The following is a 19,332-nucleotide window of genomic DNA, read 5'->3' as shown; positions in this document are numbered from 1 at the left end:
GTTAAGACTTCAAGTGAGGTCATGGTCTCATGGTTCATGAGATCGAGCCCCACATTGGGCTCTCTGCTGTCAGTGCAGAGCCTGCTTCAGATTCTCTGTCTCCCTCTCTCTCTGCCCCTCCCCACTCTCAAAAATAAATAAACATTAAAAAAAATAGACACATAGATCCGTGTAACAGGGTAAAGAGCCCAGAAATAAACCCATGATTATATGGTCAGTTAATCTATGACAAAGGAGGAAACATATACAATGGGGGAAGAATAGTATGTTCAACAAATGGTGCTAAAGAAACTGGAAAGCCACATGCAAAAGGGTTAAGTTTTTCTAACTTTCTTAATACCATACACAGAAATAAACTCAAAATGGATTAAAGACCCAAATGGGGCACCTAAAACCATAAAATTCCTAAAACACAGGCAGTAAACTCTTGGACATTGACCTTAGCAATATTTTTCTGGATATGTCTCCCCAGGCAAGGGAAACAAAAACAAAAATAAGCTATCGAGAATTCATCAAACTAAAAAGGTTTTGCACAGTGAAGGAAACAACCAACAAAACAAAGGCAACCTACTGAATGATAGAAGATATTTGCAAATTATATATCTGATAAAGGATTAATATCTAAAATATATTACATAACTTATACAACTCAACACCAAAAACAAACAAACAGTTGAATTAAAAAATGGGGCAAGGACCTGAACAGAAATTTTTCCAAAGAAGACATACAGGTGGCCAACAGATGGCCATGAAAAAATGCTCAACATCACTCATTATTGGGGAAATGCAAATAAAAACCACAATTAGATACCACCTCATCTGTCAGAATGGCTATTATCAAGAAGGAAAAAAAATAAGAATGTTGGTGAGGATGTGAAGAAAAGGGACCTTTGTGAGCTGTTGATGGGAATGTAGATCAGTGCAGCCACTGTGAAGAACAGTACGGAATTCCCTTAAAAATTAAAAATAGAAGTGATTCCACTTCTGTGTATTTACCTGAAAAATACAAAAACACTAATTCGAAAAGATATACTCACCCCTATGTTTATTGCAGCATTATTTACAATAGACAAGGTATGGAAGCAGCCCAAGTGTCCATCAGTAGTTGAATGGATAAAGATGTGTTGTGTACACAAGATTGAATATTAGCCATAAAAATGAATGAAATCTTGCCATTCGTAACAACATGGATGAACCCAGGGAATTATGCTAAGTGAAATAAGTCAGACAAAGACAAATACCATATGATTTCATATATATATGGAATCTAAAAAACAAAGCAAACAAATAAAACCCAAAAAAAACATAAACAGACTCAAATACAGAGAACAAATTTGAGGTTGCCAGAGGGGAGAATGAGTCAGGGGGATGGGCAAAACAGGCGAAGAGAAATAAGAGGTGCGAATTTCTGGTAATTCGCAAAATAAATAAGTCACAGGGATACAAACTATAGCACAGTGTTGTGTGTTGACCCACGGTAAGCACACTCACCATGATGAGCACTGGGTAACAGCACTATGTTGTATGCCTGAAACTAATAGAATATTATACATCAACTAGACTTCAACTAAAAATTAAAAATTGAAAAGCTAGTCCTGTTGAGAAGAGAGGAACCAGCTTCCTGCCTCAGGCCAAGGTTCAGATTCCCACCCCACATGAGAATCACACCTCTGTGATTAAGGAGTCCTTTTGGGAAATGAGAACTTTTGGGGTTTCCCCACCTCATGGTGACTAAAGAACAGAGAGCCTGTCATGAGATGCCTGCCCCCTGGTTCCTGTAAGAGGGAGTTGCTCTCCTTAGCAGTAGAACCTGAACTTCTGGGTGTTTTTCTGGGAGGGATGAGAAAGAGAAGCACCTTAAGCTGCCCAGATGCTTAATAGTGCTCTGAATGTATTCTGGGGCCTGGGTGGCGTGGTATGTTTTAGATTTGGGGGAAGAGGTGAGTTCTGTTACCATTCACCTGTTTGTCCATTCATTCATTCACTCAACACACATTGACGGGGGGCGGGGGGAGACATGGGAAATAAAGCCTTGCCTGTGATTAAGAAGCCCCCAGGCCTATAGGACAAATAAGATAGCTCCTTGAAGGATTTTAATATGGGAAATAAAAGGCCAGAGGATAAAGTTTGGTAGGGCTATGAGGTGAGCATGCTGTCCTTCAGTGGGAGCTGGAGGGCAAATGTGAGAACTCCGTCAAGGCTGCAGACAACCCTGAACAAACGTGTGGGTGCTCAGAACAAGGAGGATGTGTGTGTGAAGGCCTGGAAGTGGGTAGATGTGGAGTCTGATCAGGCACGAAGAGCCCTGGGGGTGGGAGAGGGGAGGTGGGAGAGGCATAGGGGAGCAGGCCAGGTTCTAGGCCTGGAGCTTGCACTGTCAGCAAGAGAAGGGAGGGTTTTAGAAAGGGATGTGATCTAACCATACTTTAAAGTCTCTCCGTGGCTTATGGGATGGATTTGGGGTGGTAATGAGCAGGCAGGCCCCAAGCCGGTGGGGAGGCTGCTGGATAGTCCAGTGGGAGTTAAAGAGAACCCAAGGTGGAACTTCTCAGAGAAGATGAATCCAGCAGGGATTTCGAGTTCCCAGGTCCCAGCTCAGCCAGGGCAGACATGTCCCCCAAGCCCTACAGGATAAAGAAGATGATTCTGTGCTGTTTCCCAAGACCTTACCAGGAAGAAAGGCCTCAGCTTTCAGCAGCCTGGTGAGGCAATCTTACACAACCCTGACACAAACTCTGCTCTGAGGTAAACTCCAGAATTCCACCCTCCCCCTCCCCGAAGTTGCTGTAGAGAGCCCTGTGTCATGGATTTTGACATTCCAATTACCAAAGTGACAGCAGAGCTGAAACACATGGTTGCTCAAGTCCTGATGCCTCTTGGGGCTCGGGCCTGGACAATCCCCATACCCCAAGGCTCCAGTTGACTCCATTGTCTGATGGAACCCCAACCCCTGTCTGCAGAGATCCCCCACATACAGGAGACAGGGAATGTGAGCACTAGGGAGGGCCAGCTGGCCCCTCCCTGTGGACGCCCCCACATTTTCCCCTTCTGCTGTGAGCTCTCCTGTTTTTACCCATGTACCAGAATTGTCGTATGCAGATCAGTGATAAAGGGGATTGTGGCCAAAGCCTGAGGCAGCAGCATGGGGCCCAGTTCCAATCCATCCTTCCTGTCCTCCTCTTCTTGGGGCTGCACTCTCCTTCTCCAACCAGTCTACGTTCTCTCTCTGAGTCTTTTCCTCAAATGCTGCTTTCTGCCCTCCTGGTCTCAGTGGTGAAGTGTAGTGCCAAGTAGCTGGGGTGTTTCCAGGAATGGCAATGCCTTTAAGAGTAATTCAGGGTCATTTCTAGCCAGGGATGACACCTTCAAAGCAGAACACACTCAGCTTCGGAGGCACCTGCTAATAGTGGAAATAGAAAATCACAAGGAGCTGAGGGTCTTGAGCCTGAAAAAGAGAAGCAGGGGGGAGGAGTGGGGTCATGGCAACAGCCTTCAAATAATGCTGAGGACCAGGGAGAGGAGTTGACCCCACAGTAAGACCTCCACATCCCTCTGAGATGAGGCCCATCTGCCAGGAAGTCCCGTCCTCCCCACCACAACCAAAAGCATCTCACTTGCATTTTGGATCAGCTGCTCATTCCCTCAGAAATGAGAACACTAGAAAACACTGACTTGATTCCACTAAACCAACATTCATCGATTATTCATTGATTCATCAGCCAGGCATTAAGGAGCAACCACTTGTGGACACCGTCCCAGGTGCCTGGTGGTCAGAGCAGATGAGTTCCTGCGCTGGTGAGTTTACATCTAGGAAAGAGTCAGACAGTAAACAAGCCAAGAAATAAATAATAGATCATTTCAGGGGTGATAAGCTCCACAAGGAAAATGAAAGAGGGAGATGTGATGGAGCGCTGCGTGGGGCGGAGAACCAGGCAGGGCCTCTCTGGGGCAGCAATGATGGAAATGAGACCAGATGACAAGGACTGGAAAGCTTCCAGCATGTTTTAATCAGGTGAGTGACACGATGCAATTTGTGTGTGGAGGGGGGGATGGGGTCTAGACTAGAAGCACAGGACCAGGTAGGAGGCTTTTGCACTGAGCCTGATCCCCATACCAAATACTACATTAGGTCCCTGCCCTCGAGGAGCCCTTGGTCTGATGGGAGCAACAAACACCCAAATAGAAATTTTCAATATCATGGTATAGGCAAAAGAAAAGTGCAGGTGGGTGATAACCACAAGGCACCCTGGGAGCACAGCGGAGCTACCTTTTGTCTGCCTTCTCAGCTTGGGTGGAGGTGGGGAGAGAGAGAAGGAAGGCTGAGGAAAGCTTCAGCAGATTAATGCCCAGGTGAGTGTTGGAAGGGCAAGAGTTGGGCTTCTGCGTGCCCAGCACTGCGTTAGGTAATCAGAGAAATGAGAGAAGCATAGTCTAGTTTGCTTTCTTTTGACTTGGATGACTTTTTATCCTGGCAAAGTTAAAATGATGAGTCCTAGTCATTCTCGCACCGGGGGGCTCCTGGAAGCCATCTCATTGACTTCGGATCTTTTCCTGACTTCCAAAGTCCCGACACGCACTTTGGCTTGCCTTGCCTTGCAGTGTGCCAGCAGCACGGCTGAGATATCTTTCCAAAGGGCAAGGTGTTGCACCCAAAACAGTGGCGTTGGTGTCCCCCATAGAATAATAACACCTTTGGCCAGGCACTCTGTCAGACCAATCATGATGGGCAGGCAAACCCCAGAGTTCCCATGAAATCTACTCTGGATGGGAAAGTGGAAACATGTGAGGGATGTGAAAGGCTGAGCTCCCCAGTGGGTGTGACATTTGGGTTGGGTCTTAGTGGGTAAGCAAGAGATCTAAATCTCAGTGATCTGGTGCAGAGATCTGATGAATCTTAAAGGGACGAGAGGGCACTTCAGAAAAAGAGGACAATAGTACAGTGGGTGCAGAATCTGAGAAGTCTGTAAGTTCATGGGGAAACTGGAGAACATTCTGGAATGGCTGGAGACCAGGACTCAGAGTGGTGGGCAGGAGTTGATGTCTCCATGCTGGAGACGACAGGTCCAGTCTCTGTGGTCCTATGGTTCTAACAGTCCTCGTGTCCGTCCATTTGTTTCATGATGCCTGCCATTGTCAGGGGACAAGTCTGCTGCATTTTCATCTAGTCCAAATTGCACTTTTCAGGAGGGAAGGCTGAGGCTCACACAAGGGAGGCTACTTAAACTCACAAAGCCAAGGAGCAGTAGAGCTGGGAGGTTAACCAGGCACATTTGATTCCAGGCAGAGGGTGCCTTTCACTGCCCTCAGGTGCCTCTGGCTGATGAATTTTTACCAAGTGTGAGGGCCCTAAAAATATCTCTAAATAGGATTTAAGTTCAAGTGGCAATTCAGTTGGCTATTTTGAAACAATCATGGCTGGTGAATATTTCCACAACAGCAAATATGCTGGGGTTTGTTCTCATTGGTTGGTTGTTGTTTTCTACCATATTCTGCTAGGACTCTCCATCCCAGATGTGCTCTGGTTTGGGGAACAACAGCCTGGTCTTGTTTCCAGGCCTTCAGTGCTTAACTGCCCTTGGTTACTTGTCCAACACTGGTCAACTTTATCCTAAAAATAACTTCAATCTTTGCTTGGGCTTAAAATAAACGGCATCCGTTGTGGCTGCAGCAGCAAGTGGCTGACCAGCTATTACTTTCTACAAGAGTTAGTATCTTCCTGTTAATGCTAATGGCTGTTGGATGCTTGCTTGGCATCAGGAGCTGCACTGAGTGCTCCACACAGTGTCTGGTCCTCACACCAACTCTGGAAGAGAGGGACCAGTGTTATCCCCACTTTACTGATGGAGAAACTGGGACTTAGAGATTTTGAGTGACTTGTTCAAGGTCTCACAGTAAGTGGTAAAACTAGGGTCTGAACCCAGAACTATAACCCCAACCCTTTCACTCTTGGCCACTACCCTTTAGTGACCAAGAACTCCCTTCCTTCTGACCCTTCTAGATCCCACTCAAAGTTCTCCTCCATCCAATCAAAGTATCCAAAACATTAAAACTGGATGACACTTGAGTGTTTACCTAGTCTAAACTCTTTAAAATGAATTTCTTGAACTCCTTTGAATTCTCCAAAAATGAAGAAAACAGTGGTCCAGAGAGGCAAGGTGCTTTGCCCACTGGGGTCACCCAGTGAGTAAGGGCCTTCCTCGAATGTCTCCCCATTCTCATTTAGTGATGGAACCCTTCCAGGCTTGGGCCCTTCCAAGACCCCCTTCTCTGGGTCCCAAGTCCCTTCCTCTTCTGCCAAACCCACTTCACCCTGCCTCAGCTGTACCACAGATCCACATCCCACAGAAGCAGCAGTTTCCTCAGGGAGGTGCCCCTGCAAACCTCCAACCTCAGCCTCAGTGGTCAGGACTCGTCATTTCCTAGATGCTGTCCTCAATCCCAGCTTCCTTTGCATCACCTCCACAGGGCTTTCCACTGAATGAACTGAAAGACAGACCCACCCCCTCCCCCAACAGAAAGCTCCCATTCTTGCTTCACATATCTGTCATGCCTGGGTTCCAGAAATGACCTTATCTTTCTCAAATTTTGTCACGAAGTCTACCCCTCTGGCCTGTTCTTCTGGCTGAAGAGCCAGGAGGAGCTGGAGGGTCTGCCAGAGCCCAAGGCTGTGCCCTGGATGCTGCATCTGTGGTGTCTTATTCTGCTCAGGCTGCTAGGGAGAAATGCTATAGACTGGTGGCTTCAACAACAGACACTTGTTTCTCACCATTCATCAGGCTAGAAGCCAACATGGTTGGTCATGGGCTCTCCTCCTGGCTTGCAGACAGCACCTTCTGCTGTGTGTTCACACTGCCTTCCCCTTTTCTTATAAGGGCACTAATCCTTACATGAGAGCCCCACCCTCATGACCTGGTCTAAATCTAGTAACTTCCCAAAGGCTCCATCTCCAAATACCATCACACTGAGGGGCACACAAACATTTATCCCACAACATGTACGTATTCTGACATCCAACTGAATGGAGTGTGATCCAAAGGGGCACCCCATCTTCCCCAGACCAGACTTGGCACAAGACAGAGATTTAGGGCAGAGACACCCCCAATTACTTCTGAATCAGACTGAATGCACTTCCCACCAGGGAACACCGACCCTGTCCCTTAGGGGCCATGCTCCTTCTTCTTTCTTCTGGGACCATTTAGAAGGAATCAAACCAATAACCATACTGATTTCAATACGTTCATTCATGTAAGAGATATTCATGAAACCCTACCATGTACCAGGCACAGTGCTACAGCACCTGCTCTCAAACACCCTAGTCCTCTGGAGGAGATGGACATTTAACAACAATCACAGCAGTGGATGCAGAATCACAACAGGAGAGAAGAGCACAGATGGAGAGCGGCCTAGTCCTAGAACCTGGCCTTGGACCACACTAAGGAGGGAGCCCGGCCCAGGGAAGCGTTCCCTCACATTGCCCTGTGTTGGATAAAGCTAACCCTCTTCTCCATAATCTTGTGTCCCTTGTGCTCCCAACACCTTCCTGCCCCCTACCCAACCCCTTGAGAGAAGCAAGGAAAGGTTCATGTAATTTCTGCATCATTTTCCTCCTTCCAAAATCCTACCACAAATATCGTGTCCAAGGATCCTCCTCACGATCGCTAACTGACCCCAACACCCAAGGCTGGACCACTCTCCTGTTCTCCACAACACCCTGTGCTTACTTCTGTTGAAACAAATATGACACCATGTGAGTATTTCTGTTGCTCAGGTTCTCCCCTGACAAAGACTTTGTCTCTCATCTCTGTACCCTCAGCATCCAGCACATGTCTCAGGGAAAAACCTTTGGAGTAACCCTTGATTTCTCATTTCCAACCTTCAAATGTTTGCAGAGTCTGACTACCCCGCACCACCAGCATGCCTTTCACCTTAGTGCATCTTTCACCTCATCTTTCAAATGGGCTAAGGCTGCACTTCCAACATGATCACCATGAGCTACATGTGACCATTGGCCACAGGAGCAGTGATTGCCAGCATGAGGCCTGCTGGATTTCAAAGGCTTAGGGAAAAAAAAGAAAAGAATGAAAAATATCTCAATAACTTCTGTCGAGGTGATACTTTTTTTGTTGTATTGGGTTTTCAAAATTCATTGTTAAAATTAATTTCCTCTTTATTTTCACCTTTTTAAATGTGACCACAGGTAAACTTAAAATCACAACCTTGGCCCACAATGTATTCCTACTGGCCAGCACTACTCCAGAGAATCACTTCTCACTGTTCTCCTTGCTTCCTCTCTGATCTGACCCCTACAGTTCCTTCTCCACAAAGGCAGCCAGAATGAACCTTTTGAAGTGTAAATGAAATCATCTCACCCCCTTGCTCAAAACTACCCAGTGGCTCCTTAGCACACTTAAGATCCCAAGTCCGCACTACGGTCTGTGGGCCCTGCTCCCTGCTTCCGGCCAGCACACACCACATGCCACTCCTCATCCCAGTTCCTGCACATTGCCTTTCGTGCTGGCTTTTGAGCAGATCGAGCATGTGTCCACCTCAGGGCCTTGGCCTCCCTGTACCAGGAGCTCTTGGCCCAGATATTTTCAAGCTGCTCCCCTTCCTTTCTGGGATATCTGCCCAAATGCACTCCTATCAAGCCAGCATACCCCTCCTTCTCTTTCCACCCCAACCTTATTTCCTTCTTTAGCTTTCTTCATATCCCTTATCACTACCTACCACTGTATCGTATGGTGTACTTTTATTTTTTTGTCTATTTGTTTGTTTTATATCCCTCTCCAATAGAACACAAACCCCAGGTGGACAGGGTTTTGTGTCTTTGGTCTCTGGCTAGATATTCAGTGAATATTTGTTGAATGAATGAACAAATGAACAAACAGATAAGGGCGTCTCAAGGGTCCAAATGAGGTCTGTCAGAATCACAGGGACGAGGTGTGATCCAGTTTGGAGACCGTGAGCATGGAAAGAAAGAAAGTGCACACTGTTAAGAACTTTTCAAGAACACATTTATTAATTCTCATCTCACTATGTGAGGCTGGGCTTTGGTGATTAGAAGGAAAGGTCTTCTTGGGGACGTTGCTGGAGAAAAGCCCCTCAGAGCTTTCTACTCTTTGTGGATATTGACATGGGCGGTCCGTAGCACGCGAGACACCAGGACTACAAATTCATCAAAGGTGACCTGTCCATCTTTATCAGCATCCAGATCTTGGAATATCTTGTCAATGGTAGCTTGATCTTTGGTATTCTAGAAGGGAACATCAGAGACAGTAAGCTCAGACTCTTCCTCCTCTTTCTCTGGGCCACTCATCCCTCAGAGCTCAGCTCAGGGGGTCCAGAGACATTAATTCATTCACCAAAACTGTGTTGGAGAATCCAACATAACAAAATAGAAGATGGAGGGAAGCAGCTGCCGTGAGCCAACATAGAGCCACACAGGTCCCAACCTGGAAGGTGTCTGTAGCTCACTAATCCCCACAGGTAAGGAAACAATCCCAGAAAGAGAGGTGAATAGAGCCTGAGGTGACAGAGTGAGTTATGGGGAGAGGGAGGTGGATCCCCTGTCCCACAGCCCAAGAGAGCATCCTCAGCCAACTCCACCCCTTCAGTGGGCAAGTTTGGATGAGAAGAGTATCACCTACCTCGAGGGAGTTTTTAAGTTCCCTTGTGATCAGCTGCTTCAGCTCACCCTTGGAAAGGGTGTCAGGATCCCCCACCCGGCTTGAGTACCGGTGGAAGACATTAATGATCCCCTCCAAGTGTTCTTCCAGCTTAGTCATCTTCCCAACCTTCAGGAAACAAGAGAGGTCTAAGGCAATTCCTCTCCCACCCCACCTCACATCCCTCTCTGCTCTCTTTCTGGTTTAGACTAAGGATGACTTTCCCCTCACCTGCTTTGTGTTGTCTCTGCTCTGTTTGATCTGTGGAATTTTTCATTTGTAGATAGGCTAGCAGAGGGGGGCGCATATAATGCCATCTAAAGTCTAAGAGAATCAGCCAGTTGCATAGCTCCTCAAGAGTATAACTCAGAGGGAGGTGTTCATCCAAGCACACCTGGGAAGGGTTTGGGGGTTGGCCGAGCTGTTCCCTTTCCCCAGGGGATGGCACTTTGGCCACAGGTCTCTTACAGACATTCACCAGCCCCTTCTGCCTTCACCATCTCTAAGTTCGGAAACTGAGTCTACCTAGCACAGCAAGGCCTGGTCTCTTTGGGTCCAAAATGCAGTCAGCCCAGAGGGGCTCTGGCAGGCAAAAGGCTGTGGCTTCCAACAGCATGCAGTCACTACCCTGTGAGTCCCTTGAAGGACAGCCAAGGACCGGACACTTACCCTTCAACGTGCAGGAGAGTAGAAATGTAGCAAGCAGACGGCACTGGTGAGGAGTACGGAGCCGGGGAGGTTTTTATAAGGCACTCCAGCCCTCACCTTCAACCTCAAGTGAAGAAATCTCTCTGATTCATCTTGAGGCAATTACTAGACAAGGCTTTGTTGCTCAACAGAAGCTTCAAGCCTGTGGCTTTGACTGCAACACCAACAGCCCAGATTGCTCCCGTGGCAGAAGCCCCTCCTGCTCAGACTGACACAGAACCCTCACTCCAATCCCACCCACCCACAGGGCCTCAGCTTTGGTATCCAGCCTTCAGGTTCAGCTCTATCACCTGCTTCCTAGTCAAAGTCCATGGGAACATGTTTTGCTGCCTGGATGGTACCTGATTGGAAAGGGAAGGACTGGGGAGAGGTGTTTGCTGAGTTCCTATTACAACAAAAACAATAATGGTAATAAAAAACAATCAAGTGAACATGTAGTCCTGGAGCAGAGAAAGGGCACTGGCTTAAAACTAAGGGAATCTTAATACAGTATGGAACTTAGTTAATAATAATGTATCAATAAAGGTTCATCAATTGTTACAAATGTATCATAGTATTATAAGATATTAATCACAGGGAACTGTGTGCAGGTATTTGAAAACTGTCTACAGTATCTTCTCAATTTTTCCATAAATAAAAAACTGTTCTTAAAAACTTAAGTCTCTATGTTTTAAAAAGTAAGCACATTTTGGTCATTCCAGATACTGCTTTATCCAAGTCCTCACCCATTCTGCAGATGAAGAAAATGAGTTTAGAGAGGGGAGGTGTCAAACCCAAATTTGTCTGCTTTCAAAACCTTTGTCATTGATGTGATTTTTCCCCTAAATCAGAGTATGATTTTTTGTTATAAAAATATGATACATTCTCATACTTTTGGTAAAAATATAATTTGGGGTAGATTTACACAATCTTAAATATAAGGCCCTGATCTTTTTCTTCCAGTTTTTTGCCTAATACAGTCAAATTTTTTCTGAAAATTTATTTATTTATTTATTTATTTATTTATTTATTTTAAAAGTTTTTTAAGTTTATTTAGAGACAGAGAGAGAGAAAGAGAACAAGTGAGGGAGGGGTACGGAGAAGGAAAGACAGAATTCCAAGCAGTCTCCACATCATCAGCGCAGAGCCTGATGTAGGGCTCCAGCTCACCAACCATGAGATCATGACCTGAGCCGAGAACAAGAGTCAGAGGCTTAACCAACTGCACCACCCAGGTGCCCCAAAATTTATTTATCTATTTTGAGAGAGAGCACAAGTGGGGGAGGAACAGAGAAAGAGAGAGAAAGAATCCCAAGCAGGCTCTGCACTGTCAGCACAAAACCCCATGAACAGCAAGATCGTGACCTGAGCTGAAAAGAGTCAGACACTTAACCCACTGATCCACCCAGGTACCCCAACAGTCAATTCTTGATTAGCTCTTTCAAAAATTCTTTCCTCCCTGCACCCCACCCCCACCCCCAAATCACTGTGTGGAAAGTGCCAAGCTGGATTCAGGGACAGAGGAGCACAATTTCTGTGGCTGCTCTCCTGGACTTTGGAAACAAGTGGGTTCAGACACCTTCCTAAATAATAACACAGGGAGTTCACTGCAGATGGGGCCAAGGGTGGGAGGTGGCTGAGGAGTCTGGGGCAGTGTGGCAGTTGTTAAGAGCCAGTCACTCCAAGATTAGAGACCCAGATTCCACACTGGGATGGGCTGCTTTGCAGGCCACAATGGGAAGCTATGGAAAGGTGTTGGGGAACAGCTCTGTGTGAGCTCTTGACTTCTGTGGGCCTGTGTCTTCATTTGCATAACCATCTCACTGCCTCTTCCATTGCCAGAGTTGTTACAAGATTCAACTAGGGAAATGTGTGAGAAAGTGCTTCAAAAGTGTAAAGTGTGATCTTTACATTTGTTTTCCCTTGTACCTACCTAACTTGGATGTGGATCATCCAGTGCAATCCAGCCTTCTGAGGGCCCAGCCACTGGGGCTGTGGGAAGGACAAAGAGACCCAACAGCAGTCTGCACTCCAGCCCCACTCCAAGGAAGCCTCCCTACCACCTGCCTAAGCACAGGCCCAGATCTGTGCCACCAGCAATGCCTGAGGGAAGGCAAGGGAGTCAACACACAGTAGGCACTTGGCACAGTTCTTGGCATGTAGAATAATTCACCTGTCTTACCTTCCTCCATCCTCCCACCTGGGCCCCAGTGAAAAGGTAGTATTAACCCCAAGGGGAAAAGACCAAGCCCCTGTTATGTTTCCTCTGGCTCTGTGGTAAGTGTCCTGGTGCTGGCTTTGGGGCCCCAGGGGCCCCCCAAAGACTGTGTCTGACTTGGCCAACTCAACAGGAACTCCTCAAGGGCAGGACTGAACAGGAAGGCTGATGCTCAGGGCAGCCAAGGAGGATGAACAACATGGAAACTATTCTGTGCATAGCTTGAGGCAGATGATAATACGATTGTACAAACATGTCGTCATACATCTGTCCGACCCCATAGAACGTACACAGAATGAACCCTAAGGTCAACTATGCACTTTAGTTAATAATAATGTGTCACCCGTTGGCTCCTCAATTGTAAGAAATCTAACACAAATGCAAGATGTTAACTGGAGGAACTGGAGGAGGAGGGGGTTGAGAGAGTGTATGGGAACTCTGCACTTCCTGCTCAACTTTGCTGTAAACATAAAACTTCCCCTAAAAAGTTGAGTCTATTAATTTTTTACAAATACTGCTTCATCTAGAGTCACTTATGTACAAAAAGCAATAGCATAATACACAGGAAATAAACTTTTCAAAAAAAATATTAGGCCAGATTGATACAAACTCACTTTTGCAACTCCCTCTGTAAAGTCAGTCAAAATGCTTTGACAATGTTGGAAAACCTAGCACAATGGGAGAAAATTTTAACTAATAGTGAAAACATGAATTTGAACTCTTTGACCTACACTCGAAGTGCTCTGATGGAAACATCCTGTAAAACACATCATGACAATTTCAAATTTTGTGATATAAAGAAACAGTGAATCAACCTGGTAAATCTGAGGAAAGTGTGTATGGGGGTTTCTTATAATATACTTGCAATTTTTCTGTGAATTTAGAATTATGAAAATAAATTATACAAAATTAAAATGATATCAAAACTTAAAACTACCCAAATGGCTCTTGTAGTCACACCCAAGAAGTTGGAAGAAGCACACCCAGAGCTTAAGGTGGGGTGACCAGAAGGAGCAGGATGGCAGTCACCAAGCTGGGTTTGGAGCCCAAGTCAGCCCAGAGACTGGCTTTGGGTAGAAGTAATAAATGGAAGTGCCTTGCCCTCATGAGGCACTTTCCATGCGGCTACCATCTCTGAGAGGGGAAATGAACTCCAGAGCACCTGGATGGCCCAGTTGGTTGAGCATCTGACTCTTGAGTTTGGCTCAAGTCATGATCCCAAGGTCATGGGATCAAGCCCCACATCAGGCTCTGTGCTGAGCGTGGAGCCTGCTTGGGATTCTCCCTCTCTCTCCCTCTCTCCCTCTCTCCCTCTCTCCCTCTCAAAAATTAAAAATAACAAAAATAAAGGGTGGGGATGGGGCGAGACACTGGGCCTAAAGAGATTCTATCTCTGGAGATGGGAGAGAGCCTCACATGGGCTCCATCCCCTGAGCGTTGGCAAGGAAAGAAGGGAACCTGGCAAACACTTCCCTCACCTTGGCATCTGCTAGCCACTGGCTGGGCAGGCAAGGGGAATCAGGGGAGGAGGGAGTCAGAGTCAGGGCAGTCTCCCTGGTAAGACGGGGACAGAGGCAAGAGTGCCAGAGAAGCAGAAGCATTGCTTATTTTTTGTTTTTAATTTGAAATTATTTTTATTAAACAACATTTTTCCTTACACTTCTACTTTGGGTATTTGTCTCTTCATACTTTTGCACAGCTGTCTATTGGATATCAGGAGTGGGGCTTGCAAATTTTTAATTTTAATTGAAGTGTATCTGTCATATACCATTTCAGATGTACAACACAGTGATCCCAAAATTCTATACATTACTCGGTGTTCAACACAGTCAGCATAGTTACCATCTATGACCATATGACATTGTTACAATATTAGTGACAACATTCCCTATGCTGTACTTTTCATTCCTGTGACTTATCTTTTTTTATTTTTTTAATGTTTACTTATTTTTGAGAGAAAGAGAGAGACAGAGCATGAGTGGGGGAGGCGCAGGGAGAGAGGGAGACACAGAATCCGAAGCAGGCTCCAGGCTCTGAGCTGTCAACAGAGAGCCTGACATGGGGCTCAAACTGACGAACTGTGAGATCATGACCTGAGCCGAAGTTGGACACTTAACCAACTGAGCCACCCAAGGGCCCAGACTTATTTATTTTATAACTGGAAGTTTGTACCTCTTATTTCCCTTATTTCCCCCACCCCACCCCCACCCCCACTCTAGTAACACCAGTTTCTTCTCTGTATTTATAAGACTGTTTTTGTTTGTTTGTTCACTTGCTTTGTTTTTTAGATTTCACATACAAGTGAAATCTTGTGGTATTTGTCTTTGACTTATTTCATTTGGCCTAAGACCCTCTAGGTCCATCACTGTTGTCACAAATGGCAAGATTTCATTCTTTTTTATAGCTGAATAATATTCATTGTAAATATATATCACATCTTGTTATTAATATCCATTCATCTATCACTAGAAACTTAGGTTGCTTCTATATTTGCCTATTGTAAATAATACTGCAATAAACATAGGGTGGCATATATCTTTTCAAATTAGTGTTTTCGTTGTTGTTTGAACAAGTAAGTTTCCAGATTTATCCTGTTTTGACAAGCAGAATGTCAACGTAGAGAAGATATTTTACATCGATGGGGGAAGGAGGCTAAGGAGAGGGAGACTTCTCCCTAAGTGGTCCTAAGATGCAAAGCTAATCACTGGGTCAATTTTCAAAAAGAATCCCCAGGTTTTCAGGAAGTGAGACACCAATACCTCCATACCTTGCCCCATCTTCTTGTCACAATCTCCAAAATTAGCAGTTAGAAAGAGGTATCAGGTTGGACAAGGATGACCACAGCCAAAGTATCAAAGGAGAAAGAGAGGTTATCAAAGCCTCCAAAATGCAGTCTCTTTAAGTCTGGTGACCACAGACTCCCCTGCATGCTTTGTGTTAGCCCGGTTACCATGGCAACATGAACTGAAAGGAGCAGAGCTCCAGGGCCCCTCATGGCCCCACTGAGGCGTGGATATGGGCCCAGGCCACCACTGCAGTACCAGGCTCCTCCCTAAAACTACACTACTGGCTTCAGCAGCCACACCTTACAGCCCTGAGAATCTGCTGTACAGGGACAACTGAGTGAGACCCCAGCTTCCTGTCCCCTCAGCATGTGGAAGCAGAGCTGTTCCAACAATGGAATAAGGATACCCCTAGGATGTTTGGACTTTCAAGGGTAGGGGAAGCCACAAGAGAAGAAACTAGACAGGAGCTGGAGACACATGTGGTTGTATTTTTATCCTGAAGGTTGGATTATGTCACAATTGTAATTTGGGATCCAATTCAGCTTACTCAGCATCACAGTTTCCTTGCTCCTCCAGAATTCAATGGCTTATGTTGGGACAAGGTTGTGATCCTGGTAGGAAATCAAGTAATGGAGTCTACCTAAGGTCCATTCTGCCTTTCTTTTTTTTTTTTTTTTTTTTTCTTTTTCAGGTGAAATTAGTTCTATTTTTTACACCTTTACTAAGTTATACTTGATACCCCCAAAACTGCACATGCTTAATGTGTAAAGTTTGATGAGGTCAGATATATGCACACACCCATGACACCATGACCACAATCAAGGTAAGAGACATATCTATCACCTCCAAAAGTTTCCTTGACTCTCTTTGTTTTTTGGGTGTTTGGGTTTTTGTTTTGTTTTGGGTTTGTTTTTTGTTTTTGTTTTTGTTTTGTTTTGTTTTTTTTTTTTTGGTTTTCATGGTAAAACACTTAACATTAGATCTACCCTCTTAAGAAATGTTCAAGTACACAATGCCCTGTAGTTAACTGTGGGCCAGCAGGTGTCTAGAGATTCTTTATCTTGGGTAACTATAACTTGACATCCATTGAACAACAATGGCACTGCTTCCTTCAAGGACACCGCTCAAAGCAGATGAGGCTGCTGGAAGAGCTCCTCCTGGATGCTTACTTTTATTTGGTTTTCTTTCCCTTTCTTTGCTATTACATTCCACATCATTTTGAGACATACAAAAGACTATATGAACCATCTAAGTTCATTAAAAAAAAAAAACAAAATAAAACACAAGCACCTGTGAATCTATAGGATGCTTTTAGTCCTCTGGACAAGCATCTATTGACTGGCAAAATATTCCAGAAAGCAGAGGAGGGAAATAAAGAATTGTTGTTTTGCTACAGAAGTTAATTATCTGAGAGCCCAAGATGAGCTAGCAAGAGTGGTCAGGTGTGCTTCAAACGTGATTTTTTAGGGGCGCCTGGGTGGTTCAGTTGGTTAAGCATCTGACTTCAGCTTAGGTCATCATCTCACGGTTTGTGGATTTGAGCCCCACGTCAGGCTCTGTGCTGACTGCTCAGAGCCTGGAGCCTGCTCCAGATTCTGTGTCTCCCACTCTCTCTCTGCCCCTCCCTCACTCACACTCTTCTTCTCTCTCTCTCAAAAATAAATACACATTTTTTTAAAATATTTAAGAGTTATTTTTTAGTTTCTGCATCTTAGACCAAATTTCTTAAGCTGCTGAATCTCTTCCTGGAGAAGAGAGGGGCTGTCCCACAGTGCCTGGGTGGGGTGGGCGGGACTGCCAGGAATGAAGCCACCTTGTGACTCCGAGTAAATCCCCAGGGCAGGTGTTGGGGCCAGTGAGGTGCCAGGAAGGAATGTAGTTGACAGGTCTTGACATTACTGCCCCAGGAGCAGGAGTTCTAGACAGGATTGGGGACAAGGCTGAAAACTGTAAGAGTGGCAGACATCAGAGAAAAGGAGAAATGAAAGAGGTCATAAGTCACCTCACAGGACCTTCATGGGCTTCATGTGGAGAAAGCCTAATGGGGCACAAGGCAGGCTGGACCAGGCCCAGTCATGGTGGGGCCAACTTTTCACAAAGTACTCAGCACTGAGGGATTCCAGTTTACCGAAGTCCCTGAGGCTAATCCCAGAAGGGGAGGAGAAGACTCTGGTCCGTTGCAAGAGGGAAAAGAGGAGAGACACACTTCATGTAAGAAAGTGGCTAAGGCTCCTGCTCAGGCCAGGGCACCAAGCTGGGGCCTGCATTCCACTCAGAAGATCAATCCAGTTGGAACGTCTAAAGCTCTGAAGGTCCAAGAAGGAGCTGTTTATGAGACAACCTCTAAGGGCCTTGAAAAAACAAAAACAACCACCCTTTCACTTTACCTGTGGGGAAGGTGGCCATTTTCTGGTGCCATGAGCCCATTCTTTCTTTAGCATTCCAGAGACTAAAGCTCATGTGCACAGAAGATGAGTGTGTGGAGCTCCCCCTCACACAAGGAGTAAGCTTAGTTAATATGAGGACCTACTCCTGCACCCAGCTGCAGAAACAAACACTAGGGGAAGGTGATGAAAACTCAGGTCACATGGCCACCCCAAAGGAAGTCAGTGGAGGTGTCCACTCCCCCAGCCTGTATCCTACTGCAAAGAACAAGGAAAAGAAAAAAGGTTTCCTTAGCAGGGATCAAGGGGCATCTCTTCCCAGCCTGTGAGAGCCCCAGAACTGGGGAAGTCCATAACCCTGTGGATGAGATGGTGTAGGTGAAGACTTGCACCGTGTGTGAGTCCCAGTCACCATACTCCTAGCTCAAAGCCTGTGCCAGGAGTCATTCAGGCCCTCCCCAGGCAGCTGGACCCATCAGAGACTCCTCCAGACTGAGTGGGAGCCCAGACAGGGCAGGTGTTGGGGGTTGTATGTAAATACAAGCAATTGCTGCCCTGCAGGAGATGGCAGGAAACCTTGCAGAGTTCCTTGGGGTCCCCAGGAGAATACACCCTCACTATGAACTGGTTTTCAGTAAGGCACACCATTTTTTAAGCTTATTTTTTTTTAGTAGTCTCTACACCCAATGTGGGGCTCAAACTCACAACCTTGAGATCAAGAGTCGCATGCTATTCCAACTGAGCCATCCAGGAACCCCAAGGCACTCCATTTCTTGCTCTTAGGGAACAGATTTTTGAAGGAACTGGTTATTCTCTTAAAAGGGCCACATAACACTTTAAATTGATGAATTCTGTGGTTATGTGAACAATATGTCAATAAAACTGCTTTTTGTGGGGCGCCTGGGTGGCTCAGTCAGTTAAGCTTCCGACTTCAGCTCAGGTCGTGATCTCACAGTCCGTGAGTTCGAGCCCCACGTCAGGCTCTGTGCTGACAGCTCAGAGCCTGGAGCCTGTTTCAGATTCTGTGTCTCCCTCTCCCTCTGACGCTCCCCCATTCATGCTCTGTCTCTCTCTGTCTCGAAAATAAATAAACGTTCAAAAAATGTTTTTTTTTTAAACTGCTTTTTGGCTTTGGGTTTGGGTTACAACAAGACTGCAAAGACATTTTATGACAAGGAGGATTCAAAACAGACCCTCTATTAGCAGATATAAGCAGATGCTTGACCAGCTGGGAATTTTTTTTATGAGAAAATTGCAGCACATTTTTTCAGAATAGGCAAGGCAAAGAGCTATCTTGAAGCAGTTTTCTTTTGCTCTGTTGGGCAATGGTGTTGGGATGCCTGGCCTCTAACCTCCAGTGCACACTTAGTTAGCCAGCAGTGTCTTTGGTCAATTTGGGGTAGGGAGTGGAATCTCCTGGAGATAGGAGGCAAGACATATGGGGTAAGATATTTACCCCATCCAGATCCTAAGGCTGGAAAAGTTTCCTGAAGTCAAATTACCATGAGGGAAAGGGAGAGAGGAATGCCAGGGACAAAGGAGACACAGGGACAGTAAGAGCTGCTGAAGGAAACTCTTCCAAACTTCCTGTG

The 19,332-nt window shown here is 45.8% G+C and overlaps 1 protein-coding gene across 1 annotated transcript; it reads right to left on the bottom strand.

The window, feature by feature from the left end:
- Window positions 1-8,997: 8,997 nt before the first annotated feature.
- LOC102960550 (protein S100-A12) lies at window positions 8,998-10,442 on the bottom strand. Its single transcript, XM_007087968.3, has 3 exons — window positions 10,335-10,442; window positions 9,648-9,794; window positions 8,998-9,253 (listed from the first exon to the last, which is right to left on the bottom strand). The coding sequence occupies exons 2-3, from the start codon at window positions 9,783-9,785 to the stop codon at window positions 9,113-9,115; spliced, it is 279 nt and encodes a 92-aa protein (XP_007088030.1). The 5' UTR covers window positions 9,786-9,794; window positions 10,335-10,442; the 3' UTR covers window positions 8,998-9,112.
- Window positions 10,443-19,332: the final 8,890 nt, after the last annotated feature.

The sequence above is a fragment of the Panthera tigris genome, chromosome F3 (assembly GCF_018350195.1).
Source record: "Panthera tigris isolate Pti1 chromosome F3, P.tigris_Pti1_mat1.1, whole genome shotgun sequence".
Classification (NCBI taxonomy): domain Eukaryota; kingdom Metazoa; phylum Chordata; class Mammalia; order Carnivora; family Felidae; genus Panthera; species Panthera tigris.
The sequence above is the reverse complement of the archived record's forward strand: the minus strand, read 5'-3'. Positions and strand labels throughout refer to the sequence as shown.

Coding starts and splice junctions, on each gene's coding strand:
- LOC102960550 (XM_007087968.3), bottom strand. CDS start 9,785: ATGACTAAGCTGGAAGAACACTTGGAGGGGATCATTAATGTCTTCCAC. Junction 9,254..9,647: donor AACTTAAAAACTCCCTCGAG/GTAGGTGATACT, acceptor GTTCCCTTCTAG/AATACCAAAGATCAAGCTAC.